The sequence below is a fragment of the Aquarana catesbeiana genome, linkage group LG04, assembly GCF_042186555.1.
Source record: "Aquarana catesbeiana isolate 2022-GZ linkage group LG04, ASM4218655v1, whole genome shotgun sequence".
Taxonomy (NCBI): Eukaryota; Metazoa; Chordata; class Amphibia; order Anura; family Ranidae; genus Aquarana; species Aquarana catesbeiana.
Window position 1 is genome coordinate 511,780,176 of NC_133327.1, and position 26,882 is coordinate 511,807,057.

Genomic DNA, 26,882 nt, shown 5'->3' on the forward strand with positions numbered 1-26,882 from the left:
TTCAGAAAGCATGCTGGATGCAGGACAGGCCAGTAGTTCGACTGCATATTGAGCAAGTTTCTGGCCATTGGTCCATTCTCGAGACCCCGTGGATGCTCTGTTGGAAAGGTCTCCAAGTCTGCTCTTGCCCCTAGATATTCCTGCACCATATAATGCTGACGCTGGTGATGGTTGCTTGAACCTATCAGACCTTGTCGCTGAGGACTGAAAAATTGTTTAAAAGGCATCGGTCAGCCAGCCACCTTCTCCACTACTCTTGATCTGACTGAACGAAGCCTTAAAAACACGTTATCCAGCACCAGGAAATGGTAACCTCCCAGGGTCTGGAAAGGCGTTACAAACTTTTCTTCAAGTCTTCCTGAAGACGTTTCATCCTCTGCGAAGGCAGGACGAGTTCTGTAACTTTACCCTTGTAACTTGGATCAAGAAGGGTTGCCAGCCAGTAATGATCCCTCTCCTCGATAACACGAATCCTAGGGTCCTTTCACAGGCTTTGCAAAATCAGGAAGGTCATGCAGCGTAAGTTTGCAGAGGCATTCGATTCAGAGTCCTCTAGGGTCAACAAGGATCACATTATCCGTAACTACCTCCTACCAGCCACGTACAACTCCTTGGGTTTCTGGAGACTGAAAACCACCCCTTGAAGACTGCTGCGTGTTATCCTCTACATCTATACTGACATAATTCTACTCCTTCTTCCTGTGTGTTTTTGAATGCTATCTGGATAAAGAGGGCCTTGAAAGGAAAGGAAGTCTCCCTCTTCCTCCTGCTGTTCTGCCTCAAGTGCCCTGTCCATGAAGCGAGTGCTCGAGCAGGAATTCTAGAGGGACAGTATCACTGATGCATGCATTGTCGCTGCTCACCATCCTTGTGGCTTCCTCAAATAGTGACAGGACAGTGCATGCATGCATGCATCCTTTAACAGTAGCCACTGGCGTGGCGAAAAGAAGCCAAGCTCCCCTGACCCTGTCCTGGTGCCATACTCGCACATGTACCCATTGATGGCCCTCTGCTGTGTGTGCAGCTGCTGCAGCATTGACAACGTTGAGGTCTACCTAGTGGGCATGCCACAAATGAGGCGGTTGGTGGGCAGGTTGCATTCCCTTTGAATGTCAGCCAGCCAAGCACTGCCATTGTATGACTGGCAGAAATGACCACAGACTTAATGGCCTGCCTCATGAAATGGTAAGCTGTAAGCTTGGGTACCTGGTCAAGGAACACTGCGCCACCAAATTCAGGATGTGTGCCAAACATGGAACATGGGTCAAGTGTCCCTATTGGAGGGCAGAGAGAAGGTTGGTGCCATTGTCGCATACAACTATTCCTGGCTGAAGCTGGCAAGGCATCAATCACCTCTGAGCCTGCCCCTGCAGAGCTGACAGAATCTCTGCCCCAGTGTGGCCAGTCCCCTAGGCAGACCAACTCAAGCACCGCATGGCATTTTTTAGCCTGACTGCTTGCGTAGCACCTTGAACTCTTACGGAGCAATGCTGGTTCAGAGGACAATTCTGCAGAAGAGGCCACAGAGGAAGAAGGAGGGGGTGGAGTAGAGAGCTTTTTGGATGCGTGGTGGTGGAACAAGCTCCAACAACACTGAACCTTGTCCTGCATCTTTCCCAGCTGCTGGCAGAGTTTCCCAGTGTGCCATGAAGGAACGTCAACGTCCCTGCCCATGCCTGCTGGACCATGAGTCAGAAGTAAAATGAACCTTACTGCTGACCACCCTGGCCAAAGAGGCCAAACATTGCCTTCCACATAACAGTAGAGAGCTGGGATGGCCTTACGTGAAAATAAATGCAGTTTTGGAACCTGCCACTGTGGTACAGCACATTCTACAAATTCACAAAAGGGAGCAGAGTCTACCAGCTGAAAAGGCAGCAGTTGCAGTGCTAACAATTTGGCCAAGCAAGAATTTAGATGCTGAGCATGTGAATGGCTGGGACCGAATTTCTTTACGGTTCAGCAACTGGGGTAAGGAAATTTGACTGCTGAAATCAACTGGTGGTGTACTGCTAGCAGATTGGCTGCAAGTACTTGCGACACCTATTGCTATACCTTTATTCCTTTTAGTGCAGGTTTTGAGAGGACTGCAGGTATAGTAGGGTTTGAGATCCTGGATGAGAAGCAAGGAGAAGTGCACCTTTTCCTATGATGTGGGTCTTTCAGGTGCTGTTGCCAAAGGACTGCATGGCAGGTCGTCAAGGTCTGGTCAAGCATGTGGTGCCCAAGCGGCTGCTGTTCTGGCCACACTTGATCCGCTTCAGACATAGGTTGCAAACAGGAAGGTGTAATCTGCTGCACACGTGTCGAAAAAGGCCCACACTAAGGAACTTTCAAAAGTCAGTGGGGAGTCAGCAGCGCCCTGCACCTGCGGTATGATGCCATAGGGAGGCTGCCCTTAAGCTGCCCCCTGGAGGGCATCCTGCCTCGTTGGAGTTGTACCTCCAACAGCTCCTCCTCACTTTACTCCTCTCTTCTCTCAGGCACCAAAGTACAGTCAGTAACCTCATGGTCCCCTCCCTCGTCATCACTGGAGCAAACTTGGCAGTATGCTGCAGCTGGGGGAACATGACTGCCAGTTTCTTGTCGTTCTGTGGCACCCCCTCTCTCTAGGCTCACGTTACTCCCTTTCTCAAACTGGGAACCAACATCAGAGCCTTCAAATCCTCCAGCCAGCAGCATGTAACTGACATTGTGGTCGAATAATTCTGGAGACTCCGTGCATGATGGTGGGGCTACGGAAGGTGTAACAGGACAAGGAGTCTGTGGAATAAGCCACTTTGGCAGCTGCATTGGAAGACAAACTACTCTGATCCTGGGTGACAGAGAATGAGGAGGATGAGGACTGCTTCGTTATCCACACCACCAACACTTCTGTATGTTGTGGCTCAATAACACGGCCAGCAGCAGAAAAAAAAAAAAAAAGACAAGCGTGCCCCACGGTCACCTGCAGAGAATGCACCATGTCCACGGCCACCACTGTTGACTGTATACACAGAGGCTGCTTGCCTCTTAGTGGCCTGTGAGCGTCTGCCTCTCCCTGGTGGCCTTCCGGACATCTTATTTAATTTTTTTTTTTTTTAACACCGCACTACACTGTACTATATACCGTGTACACCGCCTGAAGTGTATTAGAAACTATACACCACCGAATGCACTGTATATATAGGCTACACTGAATGCAGAGATAGATATATATATATATATATATATATATATATATATAATAGATAGAGATATATATACACACACGAAAATATAGTCTATGCTAATTGCAGAGCATATTACAGTATCTGACAAGAGTGAGTACACCTCTCACATTTTTGTAAATATTTTATTATATCTTTTCATGTGACAACACTGAAGAAATGACACTTTTCTACAATGCAAAGTAGTGAGTGTACAGCTTTTATAACAGTGTAAATTTGCTGTCCGCTCAAATTAACTCAACACACAGCCATTAATGTCTAAACAGAGGCGACTTGTCAGGGGACTTAGCCACCTGACAAGTCGCGTCCCGTTCTGTACTATGGAACCGTTCTAATAGGAGCGACTCAAGTCGCTCCGACTTAGAAAAAGGTTCCTGTACTACTTTTGGGACGACTTAAGGCGACTTGCATTGACTTCTATATAGAAGTCGTTTTGCAAGTCGCCGCTGAAGTCATGTGCAGGTCGCCTCAAAGAGTCGGCCTGCAAGTTGTGTTGCCTCCATGTGAAAATGTCTAAATTGGGCCCAAAGTGTCAATATTTTGTGTGGCCAACATTTTCCAGCACTGCCTTAACCCTCTTGGGTATGGAGTTCACCAGATCTTCACAGGTTGCCACTGGAGTCCTCTTCCACTCCCCCATGAAAACACATCACGGAGCTGGTGGATGTTAGAGACCTTGCGCTCCTCCACCTTCCATTTGAGGATGCCCCACAGATGCTCAATAGGGTTTAGGTCTGGATACATGCTTGGCCAGTCCATCACCTTTTCCCTCAGCTTCTTTAGCAAGGCAGTGGTTGTCTTGGAGGTGTGTTTGGGGTCGTTATATTGGAATACTGCCCTGCGGCCCAGTCTCCGAAGGGAGGGGATCATGCTCTGCTTCAGTATGTCACAGTACATGTTGGCATTCATGGTTCCCTCAATGAACTGTAGCTCCCCAGTGGCGGCAGCACTCATGCAGCCCCAGACCATGACATTCCCACCACCATGCTTGATTGTAGGCAAGACACACTTGTCTTTGTACTCCTCACCTAGTTGCCGCGACACACGCTTGACATCATCTGATCCAAATAAGTTTATATTGGTCCCATCAGACCACAGGACATAGTTCCAGTAATCCATGTCCTTAGTCTGCTTGTCTTCAGCAAACTTCAGGTTTTCTTGTGCATCTTTAGAAGAGGCTTCATTCTGGGACGACAGCCATGCAGACCAATTTGATGAAGTGTGCGGCATATGGTCTGAGCACTGACAGGGTGACCCCCCCCACCCCTTCAACCTCTGCAGTAATGCTGGCAGCACTCGTACGTCTATTCCCAAAGACAACCTCTGTATATGACGCTGAGCACGTGCACTCAACTTCTTTGGTCGACCATGGCGAGGCCTGTTATGAGTGGAACCTGTCCTGTTAAACCACTGTATGGTCTTGGCCACCATGCTGTAGCTCAGTTTCAGTGTCTTGGAAATCTTCTTATAGCCTAGGCCATCTTTATGCAGAGCAACAATTTTTTTTCAGATCCTCAGAGTTCTTTGCCATGAGGTGCCATGTTGAACTTCCAGTGACCAGTATGAGAGAGTGAGAGCGATGACACCAAATTTAACACACCTGCTCCCCACTCACACCGTGTAAAATTAACGAGTCACATGACACCGGTGAGGGGGAAAATGGCTAATTGGGCGCAATTTGGACATTTTTTCAGATCCTCAGAGTTCTTTGCCATGAGGTGCTATGCTGAATCTCCAGTGACCAGTAAGAGTTTAACACCAAATTTAACACACCTGCTCCCCATTCACACCTTGTAACACCGAGTCACATGACACCGGGGAGGGAAAATGGCTAATTGGGCCCAATTTGGACGTTTTCAGTTTGTGTACTCACTTTTGTTGCCAGCGGTATAAACATTAATGGTTGTGTGTTGAGTTATTTTGAGAGGACAGCAAATTTACACTGTTATACATGATGTACACTCACTACTTTACATTGTAGCAAAGGGTAAATTCTTCAGTGTTGTCACATGAAAAGATATAATAAAATATTTACAAAAGGGGAGCGTGACAGGAAGCCGTCCTGGATGGAAGCTAGACTCTCCTGCTCTCTCTCAGCCCATGAAATACCAGCGCTTTGGGGACATTTCGCCTGCTTCTACATGGGCAAACCCAGGACCACCAGATCCACAACAGCCAGGGGGTCATCACTACCCCCACCAGGATCCTCCACGGACCTCCGGTCCTTCTTCCCGCCAACGGACATGCCTCCACGGCCCGCTCCCGGACCTCCGCACAGTTCTCTACGCCGCCTCACTCACCGGACCTCCGCGGGTCACCCGCCGGATCCGATGGGCACCACAGACATGCCTTCCTTATCTGGAGCAGTGAGTCCCCCCTACCGCTCCGCTTCTCATGAGGGCGCACCGCACGGCTTACAGACCGCCATGCCGGCCCCCCCCCCTCAATACACACAGTGCTCGGATGCATTCCCTCGCCTGCTGGGGACGGCATCAGACCTCTGCATCCATGGACCTGTTCCTGGATCCCCAACTCCCTCAGACCTCTCTGTGGACTTTCCGGCCCTACCAGGTCCTAAGTAGCCAGCCAGCCAGATACTACAAGAAACTGTAGAGCCAAGCAGCCTTTTGTCATACAGCGCTCAAACCACCACCCTCTAAGGCCCAGAGACTGTCTTTTCCACAGGCCCCCGGCTCCACCAGAGAACAGGCAGTATCACCACTTATGCACAGAAGGTGTGCCCCCCCCCCCCCCCGCTACCCACCTTCAGGGAGTGGGGACAGTAGGGGGCCCCCTGCCTGTTTAGGCATCAACCTGGGGAGAACCATGGGACTCACCACCAAGACCAGCACACCAGGCCCAGGGCAGCGCTACCTTTTGTCCTCAACCTTTGCCACCCCGCACAACCCCAGCACAGTAGACCCCAATGCCAGCCCACACCCACCCTGCACCTCCGCAATGGCAAATATACTTGCAGGCGATCCCCACTAAGGAGGGCTTCAGGCAGCTGATAGAGGACGTAAAGTCCACATACCGCTCAGAAATACAAGTGCTCCAGTCAGGCCTTAAACACTTAGCAGATAGAGTGGAAATGACTGAAGAAGAAATTCAAGAAACTAAGCTAGCGGTCCACAGGGCTCAACTTCAGGTAGCAGACCACCACACCTTGTTGAGAGATATGCAACGCCATGTGGAGGATCTGGACAATAGGGGGCACAGAAACAACATCCGAGTGAGAGGGATCCCAGAAGCTGAAGGCCCTGAGGACATACAGAATACCCTACAGGATGTGTTTAACAATCTCCTAGGCGAACCCGCCACCAAACACATTGAAATGGACAGAGCCCACCGAGCCCTACGTCCTAAGAACGTCACCTCCGAACTAAGGGACATCATTTGTAGGATTAGTTCCTACCCCCTGAAAGAGGAGATGATGCGGCAAGCTCGTCTAGCACACAAAGTGACTTTCAAAGATGCCCAAGTGCAATTGTTCCCGGATCTTTCATTGATCACCTTACAAAAATGCAGGCTCCTGTGCACCCTGCAAGACGAAAACATCCCCTACTGCTGGGGATTCCCCTTTAGCCTCACAGCTAAACACCAAGGCAAATCCACCACCCTGCGATACCCGGAGGATCTGCAAGCCTTCTGCGACTACCTGGGAATCCCTATCCCCCAACTCCCGGACTGGGATCTTGTGACCACCACACCGCCACCTCTGCCCACAACTTGGCAGAAGGTTCCTTCATCTAACAGGTCCCAGGACAAGGACGCGTCCCGCAAGAGCACCAAACACAGAAATGGCTGAACTATCCGCAACCCCTCCATATGTTACCTGTTGATGGACTATTTTACCATCCGATAATACTGGTGACCCTGCCCTGGACACTACTGAATATCTAGTCCCCCCCCCCCCCCCCCCCCCCCCTGCTCCCCAGTTTTATCCTCCAGTTTACCTTATGGGCATGTCTCTGTTGAGACCCGAGAGAGTAGGAATTATCACGCTTAACCACCCCCCCACCCTCACCCCGGTTAAATAACAGTTATCGCAGTCTTACAGTTTATGTTTTATATGACCAACTTTAGGCTCCCCTGAATCCACCTGACCGGTCCCTTAGGAACTAGGTTGGGAGGATCCTTGGGAACCCGTACCGACCTAGGCCTGAGAGCCTCCCAAGGTCGTGAGACAACACTTGCTCAAGTTTCTCAGTGTTTACTGTGTACTATCTTTTTCTCTTTCCACTTCTCTCTCCCCTCTTCTTCATCATCGCATGATCCACCACGAAGCTCGCGGAATCTACCTGAATCTCCTCCCAAGGTATGCTCGCTCCTGGTCCCCGGCTCTCAGAACCTCTTCTTCACATCAGGTAAGGCACCCTCCCCCTCCCCTCACTTGACACTATGGCTAAGATCCTATCTCTGAACGTCCACGGCCTAAACTGCAACAGAAAGATACATCTAGTGCTGAGGGAGTTCAGACAGTCAGAAGCGAAACATTATTTTTGTCCAAGAGACACACTTTATATAATAAAGGGTTCCTTTGCATTCGCCTCTAAACAATTTCCCCAAATATACCACTCCTCAGGCCCCCATAAGCGGGCAGGGGTTGCCACACTCGTTAAACACGGGTCCCCCTTTACTTGCTCGGAACATTATAGCGATCCCCACGGATACTTTGTCATCCTTAAGGGCCAGTGACAAACACAGGCAATCACCCTCTCTGCTCTATATGCCCCAAATGTCAAACAATATAGATTTCGGTCTAAAATGTTTACTCACCTCTTTAAATCTGAACACAGGTTTTTGGTGGTGGGGGGGCAACTTTAATTTAACCCACTTAGCAACTGCGTCCGCCACGTGGTGAGCCCCCGGTCATCATCGGCTTGAGCCCTCAGGGTCTCAAAGCTCTTTCGCCAACTCTCTAGACGATATGCTCTCTTCGATGCCTGGAGGGCTCTCCACCCAGGCGACCGGCAGTACACGTTTTACTCAGCCCCCCACCAAACACACTCCCGCATCGATTACTTCTTTGTCAACAATCCCACGCTTAGAATTACACGCGAGGCACGGATACTCCTGATCTCATGGTCCGACCATGCACCTATCTTACTTGAACTGGATCTAGGCTCCCCCAACTGTAGACCCTACAATTGGAAATTAAATACATTTCTCCTCCAGCATCCCCCATCGAACACCGAGTTAACCTCCACCTTAAAATTTTATTTTGCTGAAAATACTACACTCTGGGAAGCCCATAAAGCAGTCCTCTGAGGCAGATGTATGGCACTATCCTCTGCCATGAAAAGAGATGCCCTGGCCACAAAACTTAGAATGCCAACTGCAACGGTCCCCCACCCTATCCCTTCTTAAGAAAATTACAAACCTATGAGCGACCCTGAGCGATTTGGCTCTGGGCCGGGTAGAAAAAGCCCTCCTCAGGCTATGACAAGTATACTACGATATTGATGCTCAAAAAGTGTACAAAGATCCATCTAGCAGTATTTATCATTCTGCAGGGCCTCTTACAGGGTAAAAGGGTTACTATTGCCAATGTATATGCACATAATGATTCTCAAGCATCGTTTTTCAAGGCTTTTTTTCAAGTGTTGGATAAGTATAATTCCCCACATCTACTTTTGGGAGGGGATTTTAACTTGGTAGCGCATTCGGCCATGGATCGGAGCAGAATGGGCAGCACCTGCAACGCCTTCCCTAAAACTTTAAAATCACTATTACACTCACATAATTTAGTAGACTCATGGAGAACACATAATGTGGGGGCTAGGAAGTATACTTTTTATTCCCACCCTCATGACAGCTACTCCAGATTGGATTATCTGTTTTGTTCTCCTATCTTGCTAGCTAATTCCTCTGCTGCTGCCATTCACACCTGCCCCTGGTCGGATCACCAGTTGGTATCCCTTGACATTTCCCACATTGGTCTCAAACCCACTGTGGCTGGGTGGAGACTAAATGAGTCTCTCCTTACTGACCCTATCATAATCTCACAGATCTCCAAACACTAAGAAGACTATTTTGCTACCAATAATGTAGGAGACGTTTCGCCCCCCATCCTTTGGGCAGCCCATAAGGTTGTGATCAGAGGCCATTTAATCCAGATCACGACAGAAAGGAAAAAACAAAAACTGATTGATCTTACCAAACTAACTTCAGAGCTAGATAGGTTATACCACTTGCACACTCAGAACCACTCCACCGATCTTTTACAACAAACTAATAACACTAGATTTGAACTAGATAAAATCCTCTCAGAACAGACGGAAAAGGCTCTTAGGTGGTCGAAGGCTAAGTTTCTGTTACACAGTAACGCGGCATCGGTCATGTTTGCTAGAAAGCTCAACCAATCCATCCAACCCTCACATACTTACAAATTAAGAAACCCTAAGGGGAGCTTGGTCTCCCACATGAAGTCCTTCAGATTTTTTCAAAATTTTATGAAGAGCTGCTCTCTCCTCCCTCCTCCTCTCCTGACCCTGCCCTTAATACTTATATTGAGAATATCCCTCTCCCCAAACTAACACAGGACCAGCTCCTAGCGCTTAATGCCCCTTGCTCAGACCAGGAACTTACCACAATCATTAAATCCCTGAAACCCTCTAAAACCCCAGGCCCTGACAGTTATTCGGCCCCTTATTACAAGAAATTCTCCCATCTTCTGACCCCTTACCTACAGGCTAACTTTAATCACATATTGAAAGGTAATATTTTCCCTGATGATATGCTTCACGCGAACATGTCTTTAATCCCTAAGCCCAACAAGGATCACTCCTTGCCACAAAATTACAGGCCAATTTCTGTCATCAACACAGATCTAAAGATATTCGGGCGTATTTTGGCAGATAGACTTTCGACTATCATTACGTCCTTAGTTTAACCTAATCAAACAGGATTCATCCCGACTAGGCAAATCACTGACAATATCAGTCTGGCTTCTAATATTATACAGGATGCTGACCTACACTCCCGTACGGTACTATTTCTAAGCCTGGACATCCATAAGGCCTTCGACAGTGTGCTCTGGCCATACCTCGAACTAACCTTAGACAAATTTGGCTTTATGGGAGCATTTGTTCATGGATTCCGAGCATTATATCATCAGCCCAGCACTTGGATCAGATTACAGGGCTGTAACTCCGATTATTTTAGGTTGGGTAGGGGGACAAGGCAGGGTTGCCCCCTTTCACCGCTTTTATTCGCCCTTGCCATTGAACCCCTGGCCCAGTCCATTAGCTTGGACCCTAACATCAAAGGTTATATAAAAGGAGATCAGGAGTTCAAACTAAGTCTCTATGCAGACGATGTTCTCCTATTTCTCCCTGACCCGATAGTCTCAATTCCCAACCTGATCTCCACCCTTCATACCTTCCGAGATCTGTTGGGCTTAGAGGTTAACATTTCTAAATGCTCAGCCCTTCCTATAAACTTCCCCCAACATATTATCTCTACAATTCAAGCCAACTTTGGTTTTGCCATGGATGGTCAGTATTTGTCTTACTTGGGGATTAAATTGGCACCTTCTCTCTACAGATAATATTTAGCTAATTACCCCCCAGTATTTACCAGAATCAGACAACTTTTGATCGCTTGGAATTCTTACCATATCACCTTTCTTGGTAGGATCCAAGCGGTTAAAATGTCCATTCTTCCCAAACTTTTTATTTTTTTTTAGGGTCCTTCCAATTTATGTGTCTCGACAAACGATTGATTTCATCCAAAGAGACATTAATAAATTTGTATGGCACAACAAAAAACCTAGATTAGGGAAGCAGATGGATTTATAGACCCCGGGCCAGGAGAGGATTGGAACTGCCCAATCTTTGGCACTACTACCTTTCAGCCAGACTCACCCAGCTAGCTCAATGGCATGTCCCTCCTCTCGGGATCCCCTGGCTCAGTTTTGAGCGTTCCTCCATAGCCCCTTACTCTCTACCCGGATTATTATGGGCCCCAGCAATCCGTCCAAAGGATATCTCTCGCCTAAACTCAGTGGTGGGCCAATCCCTACACCTATGGTCCCTCTACAAAAATAAATTTTCCCTACTCCCGCCTTACCCCAAATGGGCCTCGTTTATCGGTAATCCTTCATTTAGCGCTGCGTTTCCCAACCCCAATTCCTTTGCTATATGGATTGCTGCAGACCTGGTTACACTTGGCTCCCTACAAAGGGATGGGGTGCTCCACTCCTTTCTATCTTTACAAACTTGCCATTCTGTACCCCGGTCTGAATTTTATAGATATCTTCAGATTAGACATTTCTATAACTCACACTTTCCCAATCCAGTCCCCTCACCTGTCAACACATTTGAAGATCTTTGTGGACCTGCTTCTAGAGACAAGGGGATAATCTCACTGCTATATAATTACCTGGGTGGCTTAGGCCTCTCTGAGAAATCCTCAGCCATGATTCAGTGAGAAACAGACTGGACAGGTGGTATCCCCCGAGGAGTGGATAGATAGGATAACGAACCTACATAAGTGTACCAGGTCTGTAGCGATAAAAGCAACAGTGATGAAGCTACACACAAGGTGGTATTACACCCCTGCTAAACTGCATAAATTCTTCCCCACTGTTTCTGAAAATTGCTTCAGGGGTTGTCTTGAACAGGGGACCCATCTACATATTTTCTGGAGTTGTGTGGCCCTTAGAGACCTCTGGCAGGTTACAACCAAGGTGGCAGAGATTATAGGGGTACAGATTACTATAACCCATCAGATGGGGTTACTTTTTACTGATATACCTGGAGCTTCTCCCCCTGACCAAAAATTGTCCCATACACTAGTGCGGTCCACTGGTGTATAGCCCTGTTTTGGAGCACACCTGGGGTCCCCTGGGAACAAGTCCTTCGACGAATGGCTGCCATTCAACTTATGGAAAAAATTTTGCATACAATTACTGACACTATGCCCATCTATGACCGGAAATGGAAATCCTGGGTTCCTTAAACACCCAGGATTCCCTAGTATAAGTTTACATGGTCTCCTTAATTTTTATGGCATCAATTCCATTTTGTCCACATTGGTCCCCTGTAACCCGATTTGTTCCACATGTTAGTGGTTGCATATCCAGGGTTTTTTCTTTCCATTGTGTGTTTGTTCTTTTTGTTTTCAGTTATTTAAACTCTTTTTCGTTCATTTGCATATCATGAGTGTCAAAACTAAGTAACCAGATCCTCCAGCTCGTTCTTACGACCCAGGTCCCTCCTTTCCGGGAGGCCTTCTCAGCTCATGTTATTCCATATGGTAACTTATATCTTTGTGATTACTGTATGTACATCTGTTATTCAGAGTTCTGGACCAGACATGCTTGCCACATGTATTGTTTCTGACACACTATGTATTTTGTTCTAATTTTCAATAAAAATGTGTATTAAAAAAAAAAGAAAAAAGTATACTACGATAAAGGCAATAAGGCCCACTACTTATTAGCGAGGAAACTACGAGACAACTCCCACGTGACCACGCCCCACCAGATGAAGAACAAGCTAGGCTCCCTATTATCCCACCCCAAAGACATTACCCATACCTTTGCAGAATACTACAAGGACCTTTACAACAATCCTAAAATTCCCAGTAACCCCCTCCCCCCCCCGACCTCTCGCCGCGCATGCAACAATACCTCAAACGGAGCAGAGTCCCCCAGCTCCAAGCCTCTGACCTGACAACCCTAAACACACTGATCACCAAGGAAGAAATAGAACAGACTATTAAATCTCTTCCATCCCACAAGTCCCCAGGCCCGGATGGACTGCCTTATGAATACTATAAATCCGTCCTCCCCCTTCTACTACCCCATATGTGCAAACTCTTTAATGCTTTCTTTCAGGACTCCCCCATCCAACCAGACATGCAACGATCATTCATCACCCTGGTCCCCAAACCAGATAAAGACCCTACCCTATGTGCCAACTCGGACCTAAAAATTCTTCCAAAAATGCTTTCAATTCGCCTGAATTTAGTCCTCCCATCCCTTATCCATAAAGACCAGGTGGGCTTGTCCCCCCTCAGACAGGCGGGCGACAACACAAGGAAGGTGATAGATTTGGTGGACATGGCGAACAGGGAGAATTCGGCTTCCTTGCTACTTAGCCTGGATGCCGAAAAAGCCTTTGACCGCCTTGGGTGGCCCTTCCTGTTCGCTACACTACAACATGCTGGGTTTCGGGGACCTTTAATGCAGTCGATCCAGCACCTCTATTCCAATCCCTCCTCCCAGGTCAGGACTCCCTTTGCTCTCTCCCCCACCTTCTCCGTAACTAATGGCACCCGGCAGGGGTGCCCACTGTCACCCCTGCTATTTGCGTTATGTGTTGAACCCTTGGCGGCCTCCATTCGAGGTAACCAAGATATCCGAGGAATACCAGTTAGAGGAAGGGAGTTTAAGATCTCACTGTTCGCCGACGACGTTATCCTCAACCTGACTCAGCCCAGAATCTCCCTTCCAAATCTACATGCAGAACTTAACCGCTACAGAGCCCTCTCGGGTTATAAAATTAATACATCCAAGTCAGAGGCCCTCCCAATCAATTCCTCCGATACGGAAACTGCACACCTGAAAGCCAATTTCTCCTACTATTGGAAAACCACCTCCTTGAAATATCTGGGAATACACATCACCCCAAAATTCAATACTTTATACCAGGAAAACTTCCCTCCCCTCTTCCGCTCCATTAGAACCCTGCTTCTACAGTGGAAGAAACACCACATCTCCCTACTAGGTCGGATCGCTTTGGTTAAGATGACGATCCTCCCGAAGCTACTTTATCTCTTCCAAACACTACCCATTTCTGTCCCATACAAACATCTGAGAAAACTCCAATCTGACCTACTCAAATTCACCTGGAATCACAAAAGGCATAGAATACCCCAATCAGTACTGATGGCGGCACGCTCAGACGGGGGCCTTGCATTCCCCAACCTCATCAAGTACTACCAAGCCACCCAACTTTGTGCAATAGCCTCGTGGTTTACCCAATGGTCCTATAATAAATGGACAGAAATTGAAAATATCTGATTATCTCCGACCCACCCAAATAGCCTACTATGGAGTGCGAATGCACAGGTACACCCCGAGCGCTTGCTGGGACCCATGTCCCAGCTTCGCCGACTCTGGTGCAAGCTATCCCATTCACATGAGTTGTCCTCAGAAAGATCACTTCTGACGTCATTTGTCTGAAACCCAAAAATCCCAGACCGCCTCACGCACCAAATGTCCTACCCATGGACGTCACGGAATCTATGCCATTATGGAACTCTAGTAGACCCCAGATCACGCAAGCCACTGCCCTACTCCGACCTCCAGACCAAATTTGACCTGACTCGCCAAGCGTTTTATAGCTACCTATAAATACGCCACTATGCCCTGTCCATATCGCCTGACCCGCAATTCCCCTCCCCAACCCCTTTCAAAAGTCTAATCCTGGCAGGCACTGGCCAGAAAGTTTTAATCTCTGACATCTACAAAATACTAAATGCCTTCCCACTAGAAACCAAAGGTGAACATGCCTATATTATCAAATGGGAGAAAGCCCTCAATGAGGAACTTCCTATGGAACAATGGCAGACGATATGGACTCAGGCGGCAAAAGGCTCCCTCTGCACACTATACAAAAAAACACGTATAAAATCCTCCTCTTCTGGTACATGACTCCAGATATCCTCCACACCATATACCCAACTAGCTCTGATCGCTGCTGGCGATAGAGATAGAGGCGCCCTCCTTCATATTTACTGGAGTTGCCCACTAATTGCTCCCTTCTGGAATACGGGCCAGCAGTTGCTGGCCCGTCTTCTAGTGTCACAGATCCCCATGGCCCCCAAGTTCTGCCTTTTAGGAGTTTTGCAGCTAAAGATTCCCACACCTTACAAAAAATTAACATGCCACATCCTCACAGCGGCATGCTGTCTTATCACCCTAAACTGGAAAAAGTATCCCCCCTACTCCTGTGGCCCTATACGCCAGAATTAAAGATGTGGAGAAGATGATGGCCAGAATGCAGGACAGGCTGGAAGCTCATGACAAAGTGTGGGAGCTGTGGCATCTTTGGGAGGTCCCACCATGTCCAGGTAAACGAGCTATTACGATTACCTCTCCCTCTTTCTTTTATTCCTTTTCCTTTTCCTCTACCTTGAGTATTCTTGTGACTCTCACTAATCTAAAAGGCTGCTACATGAGATTGCAAGATATTAAAACACATACAACATCTTCAGACACTTGACCATTACTGTCTTAGAATTTAATATATGTAGCCTCCAGTAAATGTCAGCAAGAAATAGTGCATATGATCTGCAATTTTCTTTTGTTATCTACATTGTATGTATTCCTGTAATACAAACACACCAATAAAAAGTTATTTGGGAAAAAAAAAAAAAAAAATAATAAAAAAAAAAATATATATATATATATATATATATATATATATATATATGTAAATAATATATATATGTATGTATACATATACACATACACTGTAGATATATAAAACACTGCCACTAAATTACCTGCCTACTTAATCTAACTCAAGCTATCTTGTCTCCGTCCACGCCAACACCACTACACACGGCAACTATGTAAGCGGCCATGAAAAAAATAAAAAAATTATTACATATTCCCTGTGGAGGGAAAAGACTGCGCGGTTTCTAGCGGACAAGAAAATCCCTGACCATTCAGAATTTGCAGAGAATTGGGATTCCAAACCTTAAGAAATCAGTGTTGGAACGAACTTATTGCTTGGAATATCTAGGTCTGGTCCTAGATAAAGCTCACGTAAGTTTTTATTCCCAAATAAAAATGTCTCCGTTCCCCAAGTCCATTGATCCTTTCTTCTGGAAGATCCTCGCACTGGTTGCCAGTCTGTCTTGGGCATCATGCAGGTGCAGGACCCACCCCTCTCCATTTATGCTCATGGTACCATTTCTCATAAAGCTGAAGCATGGAAGTAGGAGAGGCCAACTCAAACTGGCCTACCGTTCGTTTGCCAGTGTCCATTTGTTCTGAATTAAGCAGCATAAGACTTTGTGTCAATCAATGACCTCCAAGAAAAGGATTTTATTGTTAATACAAGAATCATATGCACAAAAAAAAAAAAAAAAACTATTCTTTTTCTCCTCTATTGAGGGTCACAATAGGTTTTACCTCCAGGGCTCCCAAAAGCAGTCCACTTGAGGGATGGGTAACACCGCAAACAATGCCAACAGGTTCGAGAAAGAACTGTGGCTGCCTGTAGGTCACAGAGATGCCTGAAGCACCTTATGGGCAAAGATGGCATCAAATGAGGCCCAAACATTCACCTAGTAAAAGTTAGAGAATGAGAATACAAGACCAGAATGTTGCCTTGCAATCTGGGACACAGTCGCTTAATACCAAAAAAAAACAAGAAACACTCACAAATCTAGTAGGGTGCCTTGAAAGCAAAGGGAAGAACTTGAGCCTTAAAAGTAAGCTTAGATGATTGCTTTTCAGAGCTACCTATAGAAGATGGGATGAGATTCTGGTGCACCATTAGAGATCAGAAATGACAAAGGATACAGCTTTTTTGAAAGAAGCTATGGCTGAGATTCTCACAGCTCGAACTGCATCTAGATAATGTAAAGAAATGTTTCCTTTTTGTGAACTAGAGCCAGGCAGGGGTACAGAAAAATGAAATTCTGGTTGTGGTGACTGAGGGACAGAAGAACAATGTCATGATGGAGGCGGGAGGCAGAAACTACCTTAGGTAGGAAGGATGTGCTGGGCACAAAAAAAATCTCATCCCTAGGCAAAGCCAGATAGAATTCCTTGCAGGATAAGGCCGCCATGTCAGATACTTGCTTCACAGAGGTAAATACCACTTTGTGGGTAAGAGTAGAGAGAGGAATGTCTCTAATGGGTTTCAAACAGCAGTTTCTGAAGAACAGAGATCCAGATTCAAAACCCACTGTGTCATGGAGAAAAAATAAAAAATATGGGGAGCTAACTGGGAGACTGCAAGGGGGAAAAAAAAAGGATTAGTAAGAGACAAACCTAACAAAAAACAAAAAAAAGAAAGCACATAAACATGACTGTTGACCGAGAGCCAAATGGAGACAAATCTAGGATGGAATTGCAAAGATCCTCACCAATTGAAGAAAGCTTTCCACGTCCAACAGTAGACCTTGCGAGAAGTAGACTTTCTAGCATTAAGTATTGCAGAAAGGTATTGATCAAGGTGTACTGATCCCATGGAGCCACTACAGCATCCACTGTTTCCGCTAGAGGATCCCGTAATTGAAGGCAAACCTATGAAATCCATTGTTGAACCTACACCCAATGGAGCCAACAAGAACTCCAGTAACACTGTGGATTCTAGGAGCAGAGTGCAACATTATCCCAGGCTGCCAACATAACCTTCATCAGTAGGTGTGTTGCAAGCAGTCCAAGCCATTAGTAAAGTGTAAGCTGGGGGCACCCCACACCTCGGGTCTCCCTCATGTCTAGAATTAGACATGTTGCAGTCACATGGCGGTAATGCAATTTATAGGCTTAGGGTAAGAGACAAGAACTTGTGTACTCAGAAACCAAGGCAGCTGGTAGCAGGTGAGGGTTGGCTGGACAGAGGTGACTAAAGTCACTGTAGGCAGGCAGAATAAACAGATCAAAGTTCCACATGGCTCTTTACTAAAAGGATCATCAGCAGAGAGAGGACTCCTCTCTGCTGTAGGGCTAGAAAGGGAGAACCAAGTGCGCACATGCAACACTTCATCCAGCGGATGCCTTAGCACTTAGTCCAACAGTGTTAAAAGCTCTTCCGTTATGGAAACCATCATTTTTAAAAGGTGCTGTTAAAGAGGGTAAGCTCCCTAGTGCTCTGCCCAACTGGCTTACTCACCCAGTCTCCAGAGGCCAAGGTAAGCGCTAAGGAAATACTAGATCTTCTGGACCTGGAAACTGTTATGCAGCTAACTTTTATAGAAGGGAGAGCACTCCACATTGGAAGCCAGTGCCAAAAAGGTCACTCTTTCAGACTATCCCCACATTGCCGTTCAAATGGCACAATCCAAAAGCTCGGCTAAGATTAGTGTGTATATATACACACACTGTATCTCACAAAAGCGAGTACACCCCTCAAATTTTTGTAAATATTTTATTACATCTTTTCATGTGACAATACTGAAGAAATGACACTTGGCTACAATGTACAGTAGTGAGCGTACAGCTTGTATAACAGTGTATATTTGCGGTCACCTAAAAATAACTCAACACAGCCATTAATGTCTAAATCGCTGGCAACAAAAATGAGTACCCCCCAAGTGAAAATTTCCACATTGGGCCTAAAGTGTTAATATTTTGTGTGGCGACCATTATTTTCCAGCATTGCCTTAACCCTCTTTAGCATGCAGTTCACCAGAGCTTCACAGGTTGCCACTGGAGTCTTTTTCCACTCCTCCATGACGACATCACTAAGCTGGTGGATGTTAGAGCCCTTGTGCTCTTCCACCTTAAGTTTGAGGATGCCCCACAGATGCTCAATAAGGTTTAGGTCTGGAGACATGCATTACCAGTCAATCACCTTTACCCTTAGCTTCTTTAGCAGGGCAGTGGTAGTCTTGGAGGTGTGTTTGGGGTTGTTATAATGGAATGCTGCCCTGTGGCCCAGTCTCCCGAAGGGAGGGGTTCATGCTTTGCTTCAGTATGTCACAGTACATGTTGGCATTCATGGTTCCCCTCAGTGAACTGTAGCTCCCCACTGCTGGCAGCACTCATGCAGCCCCAGACCATGACACTCCCACCACCATGCTTGACTGTATGCAAGAGACATTTGTCTTTGTACTCCTCACCTGGTTGCCGCCACACACGCTTGACATCTGAACCAAATAAGTTTACCTTGGTCTCATCGGACCACAGGACATGGTTCCACTAATCCATGTCCTTAGTCTGCTTGTCTTCAGCAAACTGCATCATCTTTAGAAAAGGCTTCCTTCTGGGACAACAGCAATGCAGACCAATTTGATGCAGTGTATGGTCTGAGCACTGACAGGCTGACCCCCCACCTCTTCAACCGTTGCAGCAATGCTGGCAGCACTCATGGCCTGTTCTGAGTGGAACCTGTCCTGTTAAACCGCTGTATGGTCTAGGCCAACATGCTGCAGCTCAGTTTCAGGGTCTTGGCAATCTTCTTATAGCCTAGGCCATCTTTATGCAGAGCAACAATTTTTTTTTTTTTCAGATCCTCAGAGTTCTTTGCCATGAGGTGCCATGTTGAACTTTCAGTGACTAGTATGAGAGAGTGAGAGTGATGACACCAAATTTAACACACCTGCTCCCCATTCACACCTTGAAACACTTACGAGTCACATGACACAGGGGAGGGAAAATGGCTAATTGGGCCCAATTTGGACATTTTCACTTAGGGGTGTACTTTTGTTGCCATCAGTTTAGACATTAATGGCTGTGTGTTGAGTTATTTTGAGGGGACAGCAAACTTACACTGTTATACAAGCTGTACACTCTCTACTTTACATTGTAGCAAAGTGTCATCTCTTCAGTGTTGTCACATGAAGAGATATAATAAAATATTTACAATAATGTGAGGGGTGTACTCACTTTTGTGAAATTATATTATATATACACAGAATAAATATTATATATATATATATATATATATATATATATATATATATATATATATATACATATACACACACACATATATATATCAGAACCCCTCATTTTCCACTTCTTGATTAGAGTTTGAACACTGCTGGATGGCAATCTCAAATCCTTGGAAATCTTTTTATATCCCTTTCTTTTGTTTGTCCCTTTGTTTTATACAGTTCAACTACCTTTTCCTGCAGATCCTTTGACAATTCTTTTGCTTTCCCCATGACTCAAAATCACAGGCGAGGACAGTTACCCTCAATAGCCATTCAAACCCATTGTGTTCACTTGTGTGCATGTTAAACAGGCCAAAATCCCCAGGGTATGTAAACTTTTGATCAGGGTCATTTGGGTAGTTTCTGATTTAAAGAGAGTAAACACAGTTGATTGATAAATGGCTTCGGCCAAACACTAACCATGAGTGAAAGAAATGTTTTTGTGTTATTCATACACTCTGAAAAATGGCCAAGAAATCATAAATTCTGTCAGGGTATGTAAACTTATGAGATATATATATATATATATAGAGATAGATATATATATATATATATATATATATATATATATATATACACATGATTCTGCTATTCCGGGTAGGGGGGGGGGCGCCTTTTGTGCTGTGATTAGTCAAAGCACAAGCCGATCAGTAGGTGCCAGCCAATGGATGACCGCCGACACCCGCTGATAGGCGAGGGGGGAGACCAAACAGAGCTCTGTATGTTAACATGACAGAGCTCTGTCCTTTCACAGCAGGGATGTGCTGGTTTTTGGTTTCTCTGCAAAACAGGTAATAAAAACCAGCACATCCCTTAATGAAAGCACCAGTGTACACACATAAAACACTGGTTAGGCACACATTTAACCTTTCGATCGTGCTACATGTTTAACCCCTTCCCACCAAGTGTCATTTGTACTGTGACAATGTATATTTTTAGCACTAATCACTGTATTCGTGTCACTGGTTCCCACAAAGTGTCAGATTGTCAGGTACAATATCGCCGCCATTAAAAAAATAAAAATTCCAGTATATAAATATCATAGTTTGTAGATGTTATAACTTTTATGCAAACCAATATACGCTCAATGGGATTTTCTTTACCAAAAATATGTAGCAGAATACATATTGGCCTAAATTTATGAAGAAATTAGATTTTTTTATTCGCTAGGTTTTAGAGCAGAGAGTGAAAAATAGTTTTAATTTTTTTTTTCACCATTGTTGGCATTTTAATATATAACGCAAAAATAAAAAACCCAGTGGTGATCAAATACTACCAAAACAAAACAAAAAAGCTCCATTTGTGTGGGGAAAAAAAAAATATATCAATTTAATTTATGTACAGCGTTGCATGACCACGCAATTGCCTGTTAAAGTAACGCAGTGCCGTATAGCAAAGAATGGCCTGGTCATGAAGGGGGCAAATCTTCTGGCTGTCAAGTGGATAATAAAAGTTTGCTTTTGGGTTTAACACGGCTTTAAGGGCCTCTTCACACTTTTACGGTGCTCTGCATTAAGGTAGTAAAACTCTTTTGAATGGGCTGCTACCGCACCCCAGACTCTGAAAACTTGACCTAATCCTCTCTATCACTGCAGAGCACCACATTATGCAGCAGTGCGTTACCATATGCTGCACTGCTTCTGCCACCACAACACACTAACAGTGCGTTAATACAACACAAAGGTGTTAAGGAGGACATAGGTGCACATTAAGTGTATGCAGTGCCAACTTCAGGACTCCTCACACAATTTTATTATAATGAACGCCTACAACCTTTTATGTCTAGCAATTTGTACTGATCACATACATTATATCAGGATACAGTGTCTAAAGAAAATGTGTGTATATTTTTTTTTGGAAAAATGTTGTTACATGCAGCCACTTCAGCGCTCATCTGTCAATATGTATGACGAGGAAGCCTAGTGTCAAAGTTGGCAAAGTAACATTTGTTTAGAAATGAATAAGTACCATTTTACATCTATCTCCACTTTAGGCAGCCTTATAGAAATACTGTATATACTGTACTTCTCTGGCCAACAGATAATGCATGAAAGTACATTTAATGACAATGCAAGACACAAACTTCTTAAAATAAATACTGCAAAAGGGTGGGGAGCACTGTTTCTCAGGTAAAGAGATCTATCATTTGCATGAAAGCAGCATTCTAGACACAAATGTTTACTTACAGTTCAGCTGCATGTTTGTCATTAGCGTGAGGCTGTGAAGCACAAGGCACCATGTCCGCAGCAAGGTATTTGGATGCCAGGCCAATACTGTTAAAAAGCTTGTAATGGATGCTGAAAAGCAATAGAAAATAAAGAAAGGTTTATGTATCAACATTTTCTTTTAAACAATGACAGGCAAAGATAACATGAAATTGACGTATTTACAGCCTGTTTGATTTATAGCACTAGAACACAAAAATGTAGTAAAGAAAACCACCAAGAAGTCATTCTTGGTCAATAAAATAAAGCTTATGCTGCTATACAAGAAAAGAAATAAGCACATGTCTCAAATAAAACCGTTTACAGAAATATTTACCCAACAAATTGAAATGAATATACAGTATGATAAGATCAGTAGGGTCTGTACTTTTTTCCTGCAGTAGTTTGCCTTCACTTGAAAGTCTCTGCATCATAAATGTGATAGTATTGCTCAGTGGTAACATTACTTAAATGGAAGGGGGTTCCTTGAACAGTAGCATTTGGATCTCATTTTACAGTGCACGCATAGTTCCTTGCCAAAATGTCATACTGGAAAGACATTAACCACCACTGTAACATGAGTTACTTGTGCAGTCCACCAAAGTAAAGGGCATTTCTCCACAAGCCACAAAAATAATGTGACAGTGCAGTTTTCACTTATGTTTCTTTTGAGAGCATTGTTGTTTTAATTGCAAGAGTACTGGAAATAATAAACATTTTAATACATGCGTGTCAAAGTGGTATCTTATGGGCCTAATGTGGCCTATGCAGCTTGCAGCCAGTTCATCTGTTGAAGTCTCATTAAGTTGCTTACGGAATCTATCAGGTGAATGCTTTGTACAATGTTTCATGGCCCCTTTCTCAGGGATGAATATAACAATGTGGCTCTTTAAAAACTTCTAGGTTTTTCTTTACACTTGTAGCTAATAACCTAGAGCAACTGGTCCTTTCTAAAACAGTTTCCATTTTATTTGTAAAGCAAAAAAAAGAAAAGCAGTAAAACAAAAAATATAGCATTAGCAAGAATGATACAGAAGAAAAAAAAATCCAATCTACTCAGTTACCTTGATTTACATTGATGACTGGTATTCTGTTGGCATTATACAAGAACAGCTCACCACCACTCTCCTTGCCTCCATTCGAGCTAGAATTCAGGCTCAATGTGAGCCATAACTGTAGGAGTGACTCAAGCTTTAAAAAAAAAAAAAAAAAAAGATAAACAAAAAACACATCTTATTAGACATGCAATAGGATTTAAACTAACATTTTACAGTATTTTGAACAATGGCAGCATTGCGATATCTAAACAAGGTGTTTGTGTGTACATAAATGTGTATGCTGAACAGCAAAAAGTTCACGGAAACCACTTGGAGCATTCAGGGTAACTTTCTGCTGATTTCATTGCACCAGATGCAGCACCCCTGAAGAGACTGAAGTATCTCTAGGCAACCAGATAAGAAGAACAGCAGTGCTCAATCTGAGTGTAGTATATTAACAGATTTATTGTGGTGAAAAGACAAATGGCAACTCACACTGACAGTTAAAATCAGGCTAGTCACATAATAACATAACCCCAGACTGGGCGGGACTGTCCCGTATTTAAACCTCTGTCCCGCTATACAGGGACTTTGTCCTGCATCACTCCATCTGTTAATCATCTATTAACTTCCAGTGTAAGCATGAATTTTAAGCACAGCCAGGGATTGGCCAGAAAACCCACTTGGTGTGCTCTGTGCAGCTGCAGCTGTCAAATTCAAGCTTTGATGTCGGGGATGGGCGGGACTGCTACTCATACCCGCCCCTTTGTCAAGAAATCAGCGTATAGGGAAACAGCCCACGCGTACACATTGCTGACCGGGGTGTTTTTCAGACATGTGGCAGCCCTGCACTCACAGCATGGCTTCTGAAGTGAACTTAAAAGTAACAGCTCTCCCCCACGGCCCCTATAGCAGCCTCACGCCAGAACCCTGCAGTCTGGCACGCCACCCACGCCAGAACCCTGCACTCTGTATCTAACACTCTCCTAAACTCTAACTATTAAGCCCCCCCCCCCCCCGCTGTTAAATTAGACCACACCCACTTTTGTCATGGTGAGTGTAGCACGCTGCCAGTCCCTTCTTACCTTAAGTGTCCCTCATTCTGAAGTTCAAAAGTTGGGAGGTATGTAGTAAGGGCTTCAGATGGACAGTCTCACAACAAAAGGGAACCTCAGACCAATATAGGAGTACTGGGTGGATGGATACACCTGCAGGACCAAGAGAACACACCGGTGGGCACCAAAATAAGTGCAGCATTAATAGTACTGAGAAATACTTGTAAATTGGTAACTCACATGGGAAAAAAAAAGATGGCACATTTAGTATTTAATTCGTGAGTGGTCAGCTCATGCATCTGGGATGGGGAGCCTCTTCCTACAACTTACAGCCTAGAAAGTACAGATATCAGGCTGGACGACAGCTTAGATGAGAAAGTGGAAAACAAGAGAAACAGGCTTGGGCGGCCCTGAAATGCATATCTCTGCACCCTGACATCCAGATGACAGCACTCCAGGTCTGCTCTGCATTCCACAAGAAGCTCTTCACCATCTTGTCGTTTTTCACTTCCTCATCTAAGCAGTCACCCAGCACGATGTCTGTACTTTCAAGGCTGTAAGTTGTAATTAGAGGCTTCCCATCACAGATGCATGAGCCGACCATTCACAGATTACATAAAAGAACAATTTCTTCTTCCCATGTGAGTTACTATATTACAAGTATTTCCCAGTACTATTAACGCTGCACTGGTCCTATATTGGTCTGAGGTTCTTGGTTGTTGTGAGACGGTCCATCGGAAGCCCTTACTATGTGATGAGCCTTGAGGGGAGGGAGACACCCTACTAAACAATAGCCACCAGACCTGATACAGCAGCCCGCAGTACACTGCGGCCGAAAGCCGAATCCTCAGCTGCTCGAACATCCACTTGATAAAAATTTTGTGAACCTATGTACTGAAGACCAGGTAGCAGGCTTACAAATCTGAGCAACAGATACCTGATGGCAAAAAGCCCAGGAGGTTCCTTCACCCCTGGTAGCATGATCTCTCAACCTAAAGGGAGGACCCTAAAGAGAGGCTGTCCTTCTGGTAAAACAAAAAAAAAAAAAAAAAAAAAAAGAGTCCGATCCTTGGATCTCCGCAGATCTGGACAAATAAATTGTGACTGCCCAGACAACGTCCAAGGAATGCAGTCATCTCGCTTCCCCTGAATGAGTCTGAGAGAAAAAAGGCAAAACAATGTCCCGATTTAAATGAAAGGCCGACACCACCTTTGGCAAAAAGGATGGAACAGGTCGTAACACAACCCTGTCATGGTGAAAGATCAAGTATGGTTCCTTGCACAAAAGGGCTGCCAACTCCGACACCCTTCTAGCCGAGGTGACGACCATCAGGAAGGCTAGCTTGCGTGACAGCAAGACTAGTGGAATTTCCTAGATAGGCTCAAATGGTTGTTTCTGTAACACAGACAGCACCAAATTTAAAGTCCCAAGGACACATAGGTGACCTAATGGGGGAAGCAAAGGAGTTGCCCCCTGCAAAAAGGTTCGGACCAGTAAATGGAAGGCTAAAGGCCTTTGGAAAAATACTGACAGGGCCGAAATCTGACCTCCGATTGTACTCAAATCCAATCTGATTTCCACAGCCTACTGTAGGAAAGAGAAATCTCGAAATCATTTATTTCCAAGGATGCCATTTTTCTTGCATTACACCAAGCAATATAAGTCTTCCAGACCTTATGATAGATCTTCCTAGTGACTGCTTTCCTAGCATTCACTAGGGTAGACACCATTGGTTCCGAGATGCCACGATCCTTCAGCACCCTGGCTTCAATAGCCATGCCGTCAAACTAAGCGACTGTAAATTGGGGTGTAACATAGGACCTTGAGACAGTAGATCGGGGTGGTGTGGAAGCGTCCATGGCCTGTCTATTGCCAATCTGACAATCTTCGGGAACCAGGGCCTTCTGGGCCAGGCTGGTGCCACCAGGATGACTGGAACCCCCTTCTCTCCGAATCCTGCGCAACAAATGTGGAAGGAGAGGGATCGGGGGGGGAAAGCACAAACCAGGGAGTACTAACTTCATTGAACTAAGAGAGCATCTGCTCCGATTGCCAGAGGATCCCTTGTTTGGGACACAAACTGATGTAGCTTGTTTTTGAACCTGGATGCCAATAGATCGACATCTGGCCATCCCCAACGCTGGCAGATTTAATGGAACTAGAGAAGAAAAGATTTTTTTGAAAAAAAAAAAAAACGGGCTTAAACTTTTTAGGCACGACCAAACAAGATGTACAAAAACATATATATATTATTAAATGAACATAGAAGATTTCTTAGAATATTAAAATCCACATTAATAAGTCAAATACTAATTAAATTTACAACTGTATATAACTCATTTACAACTACATGGAATCCTATAGATATCATAACATTGTCGCAATGAATCCAGCAGTACAGCTACATTGCAGTGAAGTGATACAGACTTGAACTTAGCTCTACATGTTACGCGCTTTGCGATTCTTCAGGAGTATCAGGAGGATACGTAATGTGGAATGTATGGAGTATAAGCTCACAGCTAAAAACAAGGCAAAAAGGAAAAATACAGGACGGTTGTGGAGGGGTAGGTAGTCCCGTCAAGATAGTCAAGTATGGAAATCAGTTCAGTAGATGGCAGGCGAATAGAATTAAGCAGGGGGGGGGGTTGAGGGGAAAGGACTAGGGGCAGATAAGGAGCAGACACACTGAGAAGTCCCCACGTAAAAGTATTTAACGCCCCAATTTGTAATATATCCAAGGTAGCCAC

At 45.1% G+C, this 26,882-nt stretch overlaps 1 protein-coding gene across 5 annotated transcripts in view; it reads right to left on the bottom strand.

Annotated features, from left to right (window-relative positions):
- The window catches only part of BIRC6 (baculoviral IAP repeat containing 6), a 709,573-nt gene that overhangs the window by 360,088 nt on the left and 322,603 nt on the right, over positions 1-26,882 (bottom strand). For all 5 annotated transcript variants that reach the window (XM_073627731.1, XM_073627734.1, XM_073627732.1 and 2 more), the window contains exons 42-43: positions 23,107-23,233; positions 22,025-22,135 (exon numbers count right to left, since the gene is read on the bottom strand). In XM_073627731.1, the coding sequence (XP_073483832.1) occupies positions 22,025-22,135; positions 23,107-23,233 (238 nt within the window). The remainder of the gene's footprint in view (positions 1-22,024; positions 22,136-23,106; positions 23,234-26,882) is intronic.